The sequence below is a fragment of the Lygodium microphyllum genome, chromosome 14 (genome assembly GCF_053477565.2).
Source record: "Lygodium microphyllum isolate KBCC chromosome 14, Lygodium_microphyllum_v1.1.10, whole genome shotgun sequence".
NCBI lineage: Eukaryota > Viridiplantae > Streptophyta > Polypodiopsida > Schizaeales > Lygodiaceae > Lygodium > Lygodium microphyllum.
This window is the reverse complement of record NC_141148.1, coordinates 25064202-25078849: the sequence shown is the minus strand read 5'-3', so window position 1 is coordinate 25078849 and position 14648 is coordinate 25064202. Positions and strand designations below refer to the sequence as shown.

The following is a 14648-nucleotide window of genomic DNA, read 5'->3' as shown; positions in this document are numbered from 1 at the left end:
GACATAAAAGACAGCACTTCAATGACTATGCATATTAACAAATTCAAAAGTCTAAAAACTCAACTTGCCACTCTGAAGAAAACAATAGATGAGGATGAAGCCATTGATGTATGTTGAGAAACCCTTCACCCGCAGTTTGCGTTTTTCTTGTTTCTGCGTTTTGCGTTTAGGGTTTATGTTTAGGGTTTGCAGCCCTAAAAAGGGGCGCCATCCTAGACTGACTATACCTATTTATAGGCCACTCTCTCACTCATTCTTCACGGCTAATTCATTCAATCCGTCACCTCTTCTCTCCAACCTCTCCACTACCCTCACACCCCTTCAAGAGGACATTGCGGTTCATGGTTCGTGGCTGTCTTCATCATCTTCCTTGTGCTACGACACCCTTGTTCCCTTGTATCACATTCACTCGATGATTCAGAACTTCATCATTCCATTCACCAGAGTTTCTTCTCTCCTCTCTTCTCTTCCCCCATGTTTGCTGAGTTCACTCCGTGTTCCTCCCCGCAAACCCTACTGTCTCACTGGTACATCATCTTCTGACATGGTATCAGAGTTGGATCTACTCAAACACGGCAAAGATCCTCCACTCCAGTGAAGGCAAAGACCGGTGGCAGGTTCGGCACCCACTTCTCTTCTTCTTCCACTACATCAACATCTCGTTTTTGCAAGTTTCAGGTGTTTTCAGCTTACTACCCACATCCCTTTCGCGGAGGACATCGCAGTCTCAGCTGTCCCTTGCTATCATCTACAGGCAGGCACCTGTTTCCAGCCTTCCACCCGTAGTTTGCAGCTGTTTACAGCAGAGCGACTGTTGCTGATCACTCTCCACTCAAAAAACAATCTCGTTTTTGCGAATTTCAGCTTGTTGCCCGCACCCCAAACACGGAGGACATCGCGGTCGAAGCTGGCCATTGCTGTCTACAACAGTCTAGCGCTTGTTTCTAGCCTACCACACACTATTCAGAGCTGATTTCAGTATACTAATTGCTACTGCTGGTTTTTCCTGCGTTTTTAGTCTCTCTCTCTCCTGCAATCTTTGTTTTGTCTTTCTCTCTCCTCATCGGAGAAGACAAGACCAGTGGTGGGTTCAGCATCAACATTTGATTTCTCTATCATTTCCACTGCACATTGGGAGATATTCTTTTTTCTCCCTCGCACCCTCCCTTCTCTAGTTTGCCACATCGATACCATGGCGTCTCCACTGACAGATTGCCCTTCTACTGGGTGCTACTACTGCAACACGAACAGTCATCTCACCGAAGACTATCGACATCGACCTTTGCTCCCCATCCCTCCGAAGTATATGCATCTTCCACCAAGCACTCCTTGTGCCACCTCTCCTTTCTCAGCCACAGAGATCATTTTGAATCAACTATCAGAGTATTATGCTCAAGGCAATAAGCCGCAACCAATACACACTAAGTCCTTTCGAGCACATGGAGGCTCTAAGAGCTTCCAAGATGATAAGCCCTCCTGGAGGCCACCCCACTACGCGGAGGTTTCCCCCACCCACTTCCGGGTACAGTGGCTTCCACGGCCCACATCTCCTCCACAGTCCACTCTCCTGAGAGCCCGTGATTATTTCCCACCCTCGGCTCATCCTGAGCCTCCTTCTTCCCCACCCTCTTCCACTCAGGTTCGAGAGGCCACTTCTAGGTGCTTTCTGGCTTCTTCTTCCGAGCCTCAGATACCTTCTTCAACACGACTGGCGACACTTCCTTTATCATCAGATGCTTTGCAGTCCGTGAGTCATGAGTGGTTGGATTCCCTCTCTCTCTCGGACTGAGATTCAGAGGGGGATTTTCGTACTTCACCCTCATAGGGGGCTTCCAATTCTTCTTCAGCTTCACAGGGGGCTCCTACTTCTACTCCTTCCAATTCAAAGAGAAACCTTATGTGCCATGAAGTTCTTCACATACCACCACCTTTCACTTTCGAGGAGCGGCTCTCCTTTGAGCAATCATTTCCTCTACTCATACCCAAGATCTAGAGGATCTACCTAGATCGAGACCCTTGGGTCTTCAACAGCGACTTGGTGGCTAGACTTCATATTCCTTCCAGTATGGAGTCACGAAGCTAGTGGCTTCTCTCCCAAGGTTGCGTTTCAGGTTCTACTGCTCATCTAGTCTCCTGACTATCTTCAAAGGTCTCCTTTCAGGTGGTATTCTCGAATTACAAGGTGGATCTTCTTTGTCCCTTGGTCAGCATGGAGCCACCTCCCGAGATCGAGTACGGGCCTGAGAGGGGGTGTTGAGAAACCTTTCACCCTTCACCCGCAATTTGTGTTTTAGCATTTCTGCGTTTTGCGTTTAGGGTTTGCAGCCCCAAAAAGGGACGCCATCCTAGATTGACTCTGCCTATTTATTCACTGGATGATTCAGAACTTCATCATTCCATTCATCAGAGTTTCTTCTCTCTTCTCTTCTCTTCTCCATGTTTGCCGAGTTCACTCCGTGTTCCTCCCCGCAAACCCTACTGTCTCACTAACACATCATTTTTTGGCAATATACTCCTTACTAGTGTAAACCAAGATCCTTATGAAAATCTTGTCTCTACTCTCAGCAATGTACCTAATTTGTCACAGAAAGATACTGAGCACTCTCTTTTTGATGAAGAGAATAAACAAAAGAACAAGAATGCAAAAGATGGTATCCCATCATCTAGGGAAAACATCTTATACACCAAAGGAGCTGCTAGACCTAAAGGAAGAGGTCGAGGATTCATCAACAACAACAACAAGGATTAGATTATATGTCACTATTGTGGTAAGACTCGCCATGTAGCCAATGAATGTTTTCACAAGAAAAAAGCCCAACAGATGCAAGATGATCATCATCATAATTAGTTAATTAATGAAAGAGAAGAAAAAGAAGATGCTTCCGCCATCAACTACAACTCTGACAGATTGTTTTGAAGAAATTATCTTTCCCATAGTGGATTTTGTTTCCCATAGTGGATTTGCTTTGTAAAACAAAACCCTTGCCAAAGATGTAAAGCTTCAAGCTTTAACTTGACTAGGCTGCCTATGAGCTACTCTCCTGGGCCATGTCATCATGTAGAGGGGGCAAAAGCCAGCAAGTGTAGGATCTCATCATTTGAGGGGGGGGTGTTGAGAAATGACAAATGATGTATGCTCCAAGAAGAGATGTCCTAAATCCCACATGCATAGTGAGGAGAGTAGAGAAAGGTCAAAGACTACATAATAATGTACTTGGTTCACTTTTCAATGCAATGTCATAGTACTTTTCTCCTTCAATCAAGTGTCTGTGTCATTGTCAAACACACAAGATTGTATTTATGAGTCCAAGTCTCAATCTTGGAACCTAATTCACTTGTGTGACACTTGATCTTGTCTATGTCTATGTCTACGTGAGTCCTGTCTACATCTTCCATCCTCCATAGCTTACGCCATGCTCTAGATCCTCATCTTCTAACAAGTAGCACTTCCACTCCTCTAGTATGGACAGCTCTCGTATGTAGTGGACCTCGGATGTATTCAGCATGCATCCAAGGTACTGTGCTGAGTTTATGCTTGCCATGAGGTCACTACTTAGTGTACTAGTCACTGTGAGATGTATGCAATGAGTATGAGTTTCACCGGGCAATGGAACTATACTTTTGCATCAGCTTATGATCAATTCGGCATGAATTTTGCCTCAATTTTGAAACAGAAATTCGGATCGGCTTTTAATCAACTTGAGAATCGTCTATGGTCACTTTTGGGATCAATTTTTGTATTGATTGCTGGTCAATTTTGGCAATGAGTTTGTGATCAGTTTTGGGTCACATTTGCAACAATTTGTGATCAATTCTCAGATCAGCAAGTGATCAATATACGATCAAATTATGCTCAATTTTCAATGGTTTACATCTAGTTCCATGGACAATAACATATGTTATGATGCCACTGATGTTTTAGCCATGGTTTATGCTTAGTTATGCTATGCTATGGTTTGGTTTTGCCAAATTAGTTGAGCCCATGAGAAATAGACATGCCACATAATAATCTGGCAATGTTTTTAAGGAATGACTGAGCAACAATGCGCAATGTTGTGTTAACTATGATACCTTATGAAAATTCCAAATCACTATTTTGCTTTTGATGCATCTGGCAATGCAATCGAGAACAATTGCAAGGATTTTAAGAGGAAGGGTTGTCATGAGGACATGTATTTTTGAAACCTCACTTAACATGTGGTTTAATTTTTAATCACATGGTTAAGTAAATGTTGCACATGTGAGGTGTAACTCAAGTTAGAGTAAATTTACAAGCCCAAGACCCGAGAAAATCACGAGATGTCAAAGGCAAAAGTTGCTATAAGTTATGCCACACAAGTACTTGATGGTATCTGATGCCAGTTGTTGGCCTAGGTCATTTATTTGGCCATCAGTGTCAATTGTTGGTGACACTAGAAAAGTGGCGTTTAATGGTACCTAACACCAATCTAATGGTCGAAGATAATGCAAAGACACTCGGGAATGAAAGTTACCTAGCCAAATTAATTGTTGGCCAATCAAATTATTTTTCAAGACACCAAAATACTAATTAAATTTTCAGTATTTAAAGACTGAAAATTTAATATTTAATTATGGATAATGCTAGAAAAACCATTTGGAAAGGCTATCACTTGTCAAAAATGCCCATGTAAGACTGAAAAACGTCTTTAGAGGCTAGAGAGAGGCATTTTAGTGTATTCAGCTTGCAAGAAAGAGAGAGGAGATGCTACTAGTCTGATTTGTAGCAATTGGAGAATCTTCTTAGGTAGCCAAGGGTAGGAGAACACCAATCAACAGCAAGTGACAACATCTACAAGCCGTTGAGACAGGACAACAACAATAAATGACTGATTTTCTTTAATTCTTTGCATCTACAAACTATTGAGACAGGGCAGCTACACTAAATGACTGATTTTTTCCAATTCTTCACGAAGAAAGTCTGAATTTTCTCTTCTCGGCATTCTCTCTTATCTCCCAATCTTTCTATAGCCTTGCTCCAAAGATTACAGTATTGAGATCACCAGCGGCTGTGAAATTTCAGATTTCTCTGCTGTAAAACCTAACCTGCAGCAAAAATTAGGGTTTAGCACCAGCCTCAAGAAGCATGCCACAAAATGGAAGCTCTAGGACTTGGATTCAACAAGGCTGAAGCTATTTTCAATCAAATTCACGTGGGGGAACCAGTAAATCAATGAATTTGATTTTGAGTCATATCTCGTTTTTGTAGGTTTCGAGCCATCTCTCTACTCCCCACACCCCGTTTACAAAGGACATCACGGTCACAAATCTTCCCCCAACCATCTGCTACCATCTAGCGTCTAATTCCAACCTTTGCCTTCACTCTGCACATGTCACTTTGTATCCTGGAGTTGTCGCCTACAGTTAGATTGTTGTGTTTAATGTTGTCAATATCATTTGGTGCTGTCACCATCAATCTAGAGCTGTCACCCTAACATTCTCTATCCTCCACAAGCTGCGTTTATAGTTTTTCACTGTCGCTCTAACTTTCTCTCTCCTCTATTTATTGTATTTGCATCTAATAGTTTTTTTCTCTTCTCAAGTACCCACGTTTTTAGTCTTTCTCACTCTTGCAATGCTATCTGCATCAGATCCACCCTTCCTTGGTTGCGTTTATTGGTGTTCAAAACATGGAATCTACCTTCCTGTATTTTGGGATCTGTTCGCAGTACAGCACACTCTACAACTCATTACCTCTGCCTTGATCCCAATGATACGAGAGTTTGAGGTTCAGTATTCACTACATAGTGCGTTTGTTAATCAGCTTTATGATCACAATAATTTTATGTCTACTATAGTTGAGCAAAAGGAAAATGGACCGAGAAGGTCTCTAGGCATAGAGGAGCAAAGAAAGGCTTCTGCTCACACAGTCAATATGGCCTTGATGGTTGTTGAGATTATGAGAGAAGTAAAGAAGCTAGTAGACTTGGAAGAAGCACTTGCTACTTGCCGATCTAGCATGGAGAGAAGCTATGCAAGGTGAGTATGATAATATAATGAAGAATGACACTAGAGAGCTAGTGGATCAGCTAGAAAAGAGGAAGATTATTGACTTGGCATGAGCATTGTATATTCAATATTTCATTCACTTCATTATTCATTGTGTTCACTATCTCTGAGTAACCCTAACCCTAACCCTAACTGTGTTCTAAGTTTATCAATCTCTGCTTTGTTGTACGATTGGTTTTGTGTTTTCTGTGTTTAGAGCATTTCTTCACAAAGAGATGGATCCTTATAGACCTCTTGAAGCTAACGACCAACAAGAGGACGAGAAATTTGACTACCAATAAGGATTAGTTGAGAAAAGCAGCTGAAATGTTTGTACAATTTGCAAATGATCTTCAGTTTATGCGCTTTTTGAACTCCCCAAGGAGGGTTGCAAAAGCAAGAAGAGGAAATGATCTTCAAGGGCCTAGAGACAGCAAGATGCACCAAAGGAAGAGCCAATGCAACACCATGATGTTCTAAAGTGGATAATAAGCATAAACAAATGATGCTAATGGAACAATTGATGCATATGCAAAGCCAACTTGGTAGTGTCAATCCAATGGTTTTTGGATAGCAAGGCATGCATGCTTATATGGGTCACCCAAGATACTTCAGTGGTGGTTCCATTTTCCAAGCAATGACTAATAACGCTTTAGCCATCGGGATATAAGGATTGAATGCATTTGGTATGCAGCCACTTATGCATGGTATGCAAGGCCCAATGTATGCGAGTATGGCAAGTGCAATGAAAAACCCAATGCATAGCTATGTTCGCATGATGCCAAGTCACAAAGTGGCAAATTCGGCAATATGCAGCCATTGTGCTTGGTCTCACAGTATTAATACAAATGCTACATAAAGTTGGCTATGAGTGTAGTGCAACCAATGTACACTTTTTGGCCACAATGTGAAAGATCCAAAGATCTGTGTGATCCAAAAAGACCAAGGCCTAGAATCTAGTCAAGGTTTCGAAGCAAGTAAAGTTAGAGCTAAAGCTTCCATGTGCTTCTCGGTGAAGTTTCAGTACATCGTTTCACCTATGGAAAGATGCAAATGGATGGAGGAGAGTGACTTGGCAAATCATCCTCAATGTTACACTTTACCTTAATGTGTTTCAATTAGAGCCAACTTTAGATTGGGCTCATTCAGATATAGCAGAGCATAAACGGTCCAGAGTATTGCCTAATGCTCAAGGGGAAGGTTGCACCTCCACTCCCCTAGTGGTGGACAACTTGATTATGTACTTGGATATACTTGATTTGCATCTAGGGTATAATATGCTGACAGTATTTCTGCCATTGGGATCACTACTCAATGTACTAGTCACTGTGAGTTGGTATGCAAATGTGTATTGTTTGTACGAGGCTCTAAAACTATACATTTGCAAGGTTCTTGACATGAATGGAATACATGGAATATACATTTGGATGTGATGGACATTTATGAGGCATGTTTGGGATACATGGATAGCATGCAATGTACATTTGCAAATGATGCAAGAGAAGTACAATTACATAAGTTACATGTGGCTTGCAGTTCATGTATGCTCTACATGACTATCATATGATACATCATTGCTAGGAGGTGCTGTTGCTCAATTTATGCAATACAATGCCTTGGTGATCAAAATAGTATTGGGTTTTGATATGTGAATGCATCCCTTATGGTTTTGATAATGGTTACGATTCTCGTATATGATTTGTAATCAGTAACTACAATTTCAAACATGCAAAGGAATGAGCATGGTTAAGCAATAGGTGCACATGTTGCTTGACTATGATACCAATATGTATTTCCAACAGTACCAAAGGATGTTTTTGACACATTGCAGTGCAATCGAGGGTGATTAGAAGGATTGCAAGGGGAAGATCTATCATGAGGACGTAAAATTTTGATACTTTGCTTATCATTTGATTGAGTTGTTAATCAAATGTGCATATGTGATGTGCAAGTTAGTTATTTCACAATGACAGGCCAAGGACCTGGAGATGTCAATTAGTACCAAATGCAAAAGTTGTAATGAGTTATGCCTAATAGATACTAGGCGGTACCCAATGTCAAAATTTGGCCTAGAATATTTAATTAGTCATTAGTGAGAGTGGTGACACTAGGAAATGGTATTAATTAATGCAAGTTTTGGGCTAATGAGTACTCAAGATGACTTGAGTGATAAATTGCCAATTTAATTGTTTGCCAATTAGGTTATTTTTCTAAGCCATAAATAATTATTAAATTAATATTCTGAAATTTAATTTTATGAAACAGGATAATGCTGGAAATTGTTTTGGAAGGCTGCTGGAAATTGTTTTGGAAGGCTGCCATTGCTTTTGTGATAGTTGATAAGCCATTTCCAGCCAGCAAAAGACCCTTCAAGAGCCGGTGACATGCCCAAAAGATATTAGAGCACTGACAACAATTTGAGGTTGATTCAATCAAGCAACATTATATTCAAGGTGTTCCATCAATGGAGAGCTAAGTACAATGAGGACCGATCAGTCCTTGCACGCAGCCCAAGGGATCAGTGAGGGCAACAAATCAGGCTGAAAAATGATGACAACACTTGTGACGGTAACTGAGATTGTGAAGAGAGATTTACAATGAACAATGAAGGAAAGCTAAATACAATGAGGACCGATCAGTCCTTGCATGCAGCCCAAGAGATCAATGAGGGCACCAAATCAGGCTGAAGAATGATGACAACACTTGTGACAGTAACAGAGATTGTGAAGATGATGGAGACAGTGACAAAGACGAAGTGTGTAGCCAGCGGTCCTCGCCGAAGACGGAGAAAAGCACAGTAATCTGAATGTGCACGAACCTGCCAAAAGGAAGAATGAATCTAACCCACACTAGCCACTGATATATGTAGCCAAAAAGGGCCAAAACTGGCTGATCAGCAACTTGGGAGGTAAAAAATGCAGTCAACCTGGTCAAAACTAACCGACCAGCACTAACTACTGATGAAAATGCTGACCTGGCAGCCTCTATGGCAAATTGCAGCAGCCATCTGGAGCAAACTGGGGCTCATCACAGCCACTAGGTCTAAATAGGCAAAAAATGCACAAAGTGAACACACCTAAACCAAATAAGAGAAGAAATGTGTGCTCTGAATAGAGCTGCCTTCTCCATCAAAACACATGATGAACATGTCAAAGCTCCTTATGTCCCCTTCTGACTTGAACTGAGACTCACAAGCAAAAAATGACAGTGCATGACAAACATGACTGCTAACACCCCCTTCTGACTTGGACTGAGGCTCACAAGCAAGAAATGACAGTGCATGACAAACATGACTGCTAACACCCCCTCTCACATCTTGGATGTGGCCCAAGGCCGCAGGACATGCAGACCTGAGAGTGACAGAAAGAATGCCAATGTCGTATGAAGTCCATCAACATAGACCACCGATGAAGAAGCTCCTCACGATCCTGGGAACCCCCCTCTGCAACACGAGGGGCCAAGAAATCCACAGCCATATCACCGATATCATCCCCCTCTGAAAGGGATGGGGGATACAAGGGAATCATCGAAGGATAGGGTGGGGAACGGGAAGGAACCTGTGAAATAGATGATGCACAAGCAAGGACCGATGCAACAACAAACAACTACTGTAGAGGACCCTACATAAGAGAAGGGGAGTGGAGCCTATAGAGCCCACTCTCCTGCCTACATGTCACTAAAACACGTCCTCAAGTAGAATCCTCAATAAACACGGGCAGCTCGGTGAAGACAATCCAAGTACCAAGTCTAGTAAGGCCATAAATAGAGAGAAGTGGAAAGCCCAAGTCTGAAACATATAGGACTTCCAAAATGGAGCTCAATGAACGGTCAGGCCATAACGGCAAAGTGCCAACACCACTAATAGGCACTAAACAAACGTCACCAAAAGTGACAAGACCCTCAAATGGACACAAAGCCTGTCAAAAATCTCCTCATGGAGTCATATGACTCAAAGCACCATTGTCAATAAGCCAAGGTCTCTCGAAAGACAAAGCATCCACTGAAGAAGACTCCTCCAACATACGGATGTGAAGAAACACATACTCATGGATAACACGTGTAGAGGTAGAGGAAAGCTCATATGATTTAGCTCCATCCTTCCCTCCTGGATAAAGATGAGGGTATTTCTTCCAACATTTCTCCTCACAATGTGTCCCATTTCCACAGTGTGGGCATCTAGGCTTCTCTAAATCTATGTCAAAGCTTAAAACTTTCTCTTGTTTCTCCTTCTTGGGCTTGGCCTTTGTTTTCTCCTTCTTCTTCATCATCTCTTCAGTACTTGCAGTGAAAGCCTTTGTGGAGCTAGATCCGTTGGCTACCTTGTTGAGATGCTTGTCATGCTCCAAAACAAAAAGGGCAAGCTTCTCCCGTAGAGAGGTCTCTCGGGTCCCCAATGTAAGAAGGCTCGTATTGAAGATAGCATACTATGAAGATAGCAGCTAAGTCAAAAGAATCATGGCCATATCCTTTCAAGATATCATCCTAGCCAAGGAGGCAAGCTCATCACTCATGTCCTCCAACCTGTTGATATGATCCTTCATGGAAGGAGAGTCATCAATAGCGAGCATCCGTAATTTCTTCTCAAGAGTAATCCAGTAGGCAAATGTCTTATGATGGTACAAAGAAGCAAGCTTTGTCCACACTTCCGCTGCCTGCCGCAACCTACGCGCATGCACTAGGACAAAATTCTACAAGCTCATAAAGAGGAAAGATAGGGCTCTAGACATCGGGTGAGGAATAGGGTGGGTAAAAAACTCCCAAAGATCGAAGGTATCAAGGATGGAAGAACAGGCACTTGCAAGCACCGATAGTGCCATCATAGGCATCCTAGGCCCAAAAGGATGAGCCCTATGGGAGGCATAAAGAGAGGGGGGAGAAGATGGCCGCTCTAATCGGTGTGACCTGACAAGAGAGTTGCCATTCAAAACAGGGCTAGGACACATTCGACATCGGCCTCCCTTCTCTGTTGTACCTACCCTTTGCATTGCATGATCATACTCATCTTTGTAAAAGAGTACTTGGGTAAGTGAACAATTTTCCCACCAAGGACACTGTCCAAGTGGCACCTATTGCATGCGCATTCTCATTATGTAGCATTATGCTATGAATCTCATTGTGCAAAGCAACCCTGAGTGGATCCTAAGCTACTTTCCTCGGTGGTTCTTTTACCACTCTACCATCACACCTTCCATGCTTCTTCACCCTTTCTCCTCATCCTCAACACCCTAGAGTGGTCAGAAATGCATGTCTATTTTGTGATGTGGTGGATCTAACCTGTTGGCAGATATGTCAATACATGGTTAAGTGTGTGCATGCGATGCAGTGGGCTAGAGAACCAAGATATTTCCTAGCTTATCTAGGCATTTTATGATGGCTATTTTAGCATTTTATGTTGGCCAACCTAACATCATTTATGGCATTATTTCAGCCTATTTATTAGGTACTCCTCCACAGTTTGTATCATTCATCATCTGACAGGTTCTAGTGGAGTGAGAAGAGTAGGTGCCAGTGCCTTCACAGCCAGTGACTCCCATTGCTCCTGTACTATCTCATATCTTGGTATATGGATTCTAATTCCCAAGTATCTCTTTGCTTTTGAGTTCTTTGAGCAGTGTTCTTTTCTTTTGCAATGTTTCTCTTTCCTTTGTCTCCTATGTTCAGCTATCTATTACAGCAATTTTCCATTCTTCCATCACTACATCCACTTCTGACATGGTATCAGATTGCAGGCTCATTTTTCCTGCTGCTGTTTTACACTGATTTAGGTCTGAGTTTTGACTTTTCATTTGCTGATTGGACCTGTTTCTGGCTGCTGCTTCAGCCTGTTCTTCTGACCTTTTCTCAGCACTTTGCAGTCTGCCATTGCATTTACTCTTTTTTGGGGCTGTTTCAGGGCTGGGGACCTGTTATTAACCCTTTGACATCAGCGTTTTGGTGTCTACTGGCTGAGGCAACCTGTTTTTTCTGCAAGGCAACTGCATTAACTGTAGCTATTGTCTACGTTTTACTGATCAGCCTCTGTGTTTTGCTTGTTTGCTTATGTGCAGAGGGTTGGGCAACAGTATTTCAGGCTGGTTTTGGCTGTGCTTGGATCGTCTTTTCCTTTTGTGATACACTGCTCAACTTTAGAGAGGGTTCATGTGCATCCAATTGTCGTGTTCTCATCACTACACTCCGGTTATTGTTTAGGGTTTGCATTTATTGCATTAATATTTGGTTTAATATGTTTTAGTCATGTTTGTACATCCTGTGTTTTCTCTGTGCAAACCCTAGCTCATCTTCACAATCTCTGCATTTATAAGAGGAGGTTCAAGGGAGCATTGCTCTGAGAAACTAGGTTCAAATTGCTGATGTCATTTTTAGGGTCTAGCAGGCTGAAGTCTACGAATGATAGCACAATGGATCCAAAGTTGGTTTGTGTCGAACTATGCTGGTGGCAAGTGCCAAGGTCATAAGCCTTGAAAGAACTGCTCTATCGCAAGAAACCACTGCAATTTCAGCTAATTGTATCCCAAAATTGGAGAATCTCATCCGAATCTAAAGAAATACCAAAAGAGGCACCAAGCTTGGGGCCAACAAGTTGTCATTATCTTGAGCAAGAGCATTCTCCCTTTGTAAGTACCTAATTGCTGAATGTACTGTTTATGAAGTAAGTTTGTGTTTGCAAGTTAGGGTTTACTACTCAAAGGCTGGTTTCACAAATGGCACTATGATGGCAACTTGGGGAGTAGTTGCTCGGGTAATAATTATGGATATAGGGCCAACTTGCAGCTAGAAGGATATGAGGGCAGCTATTATTTTCTGAAATCTAGACAGCAGTTGAGCATTAATCCCACAGCAGACAAAGTGGACTACAGGGCATCCGCACAAATGGGAGCTGATTGATAGCATTAAGGTTGGTAGATTTGGACAGCAAGACGCAGTCGTGCAACCAAATGCAAGACATATCTACAGCAGAAGTCAGTTTTGTAGCTCAGATATTTGAGTAAGTCCTAAAAACATGTTTTCAAATAAGCTTTTGTATCAAAAAAGACCTGTGAAATGCTGAAACCCCTAACTTTAGAGCTCCAAAATGCCTAGAAAGCTGAAATATGGATGCAAATATTGAAGGCAAAACTCAAAGGCTAAAAAGCAAAACACAAGGGCCAAAACTTCCATTTAATCGCATCAAGAGGCATCCACACGTCCCACAGGTAAAAATCTCATCATTTTTCTAGAATTGCAGCCCTCTCCAGTCCTTTTCCCAGCTAGAGCAACTTAATTTGCTGCCATAACTATCATCAAGGAGATCTAGCCCAGTGTCTTAGTCTCAACGAAAGTTCACTTTTATCAGAGGGAGACGTAGAGAGAGCTCTGAAGGTCTTGAATTCGATTTCTTGCATCCGCACTGTTATCTAAAGCATAAATTTTTTTAAGATTGAAAGACCAGTGCCACACACATAAACACAAAATCAGATGGAGTGAGGGGTAGGCGAGATCGTGTAGTCCACCAGTACACCTAGCAGTTGAACCCCAAGTTAGTTAGCTGTAAATATCAGACTGCGGCCACAGTATACCCAAACGTTATATCAACCTAGAAAATTCTACCCGAGTCCCAAATAAGAAGATCAGTGGAAACATAAAAGGAGACAGACTGTATACTAAGATTAACCCTGGCTCAACCATTTGGAGTCTATAAAGAGTAACCCATATCACGCCCGATCGTACTGTCATTTCCATTCCTGTTTTCCTGCCAGGTACTCCTAGCTTTTATATTTGAGAACGGGATTTGAAACCCACTTATGTATTCATGGGTTTTAAAGACTCTTTCAACAGTCTGCCAATTGGAAGGTTTGTTGGCTGCAAATTGATGTGGAAATTAGTGGCTGAATCAGTTTGCAATAAGATATACAACTTGAGAGCGCTAAAAACCGACTCCATGGCTTCAACACGATTCAATGGCTCACTTCTTACACAGATCAAAAAGACGCGAAGGGCCTCTCTCTCTCTCTCTCTCTCTCTCTCTCTCTCTCTCTCTCTCTCTCTCTCTCTCTCTCTCTCTCTGTGAAAAATATCAAAAAATGCAGAATGGAAACTCTCATGTAAAATGGTCGAAAGAGCCTCAGTACCTCGAGGCTCAGGAGTAGGTACTCGAGGAGGGGTAGTCTGTGTGTCTGCCATATCCATTTCCTCAATGAAGCTACACGCGAAAAGAAGAGCAGAAGCAAAGAGCTCGGTGAGAGAGAGAGAGAGAGAGAGATAGACGGGAGCCCGGGGCCGTGGGCCGCGGGGCGGGGGGCGAGCGCCGGCGTCCGCTTAAATAAAGAAAGACTGCGCAGTCAAACAGCAAACTATGTACAAGTTGAAGAGGAGTCGGCGGGCGCTGGTGAGAGCATAATGCATTAGCTTTTCTTAAAATGCGCCGCCGCACCCTCCATCCCGATTCCCATCCCGCTTTAAATCATATGTAGCATTGGATTAGGTTGGACGGTTTCGCGGACGTTATTTATGAAGAGAGGAGGGGCTTCCCGCAATAACTTCTGAAACGTCTTCGCACCAGAAGGGGCCAAGGGCACACTGTCCACTGTCAATTGGCAAAGGTCTTTTTGACCAGGTCCAATGAGAATTTTATATTAAAATCTTATATTAGTCATAAACATCCA

At 42.4% G+C, this 14648-nt stretch overlaps 1 protein-coding gene across 2 annotated transcripts in view; it reads right to left on the bottom strand.

Moving 5' to 3' along the window:
- Positions 1 to 14436, bottom strand: part of LOC148025425 (calmodulin-binding transcription activator 3-like) — a 163365-nt gene extending 148929 nt beyond the window's left edge. For both annotated transcript variants that reach the window (XM_087692554.1, XM_087692553.1), the window contains exon 1: positions 14115 to 14436. Coding sequence is in view for 1 of the 2 variants with exons in the window: in XM_087692553.1 (XP_087548679.1) it covers positions 14115 to 14172 (58 nt within the window). In the remaining variant the exon portion in view is untranslated. The remainder of the gene's footprint in view (positions 1 to 14114) is intronic.
- Between the last annotated feature and the right edge of the window lie 212 nt (positions 14437 to 14648).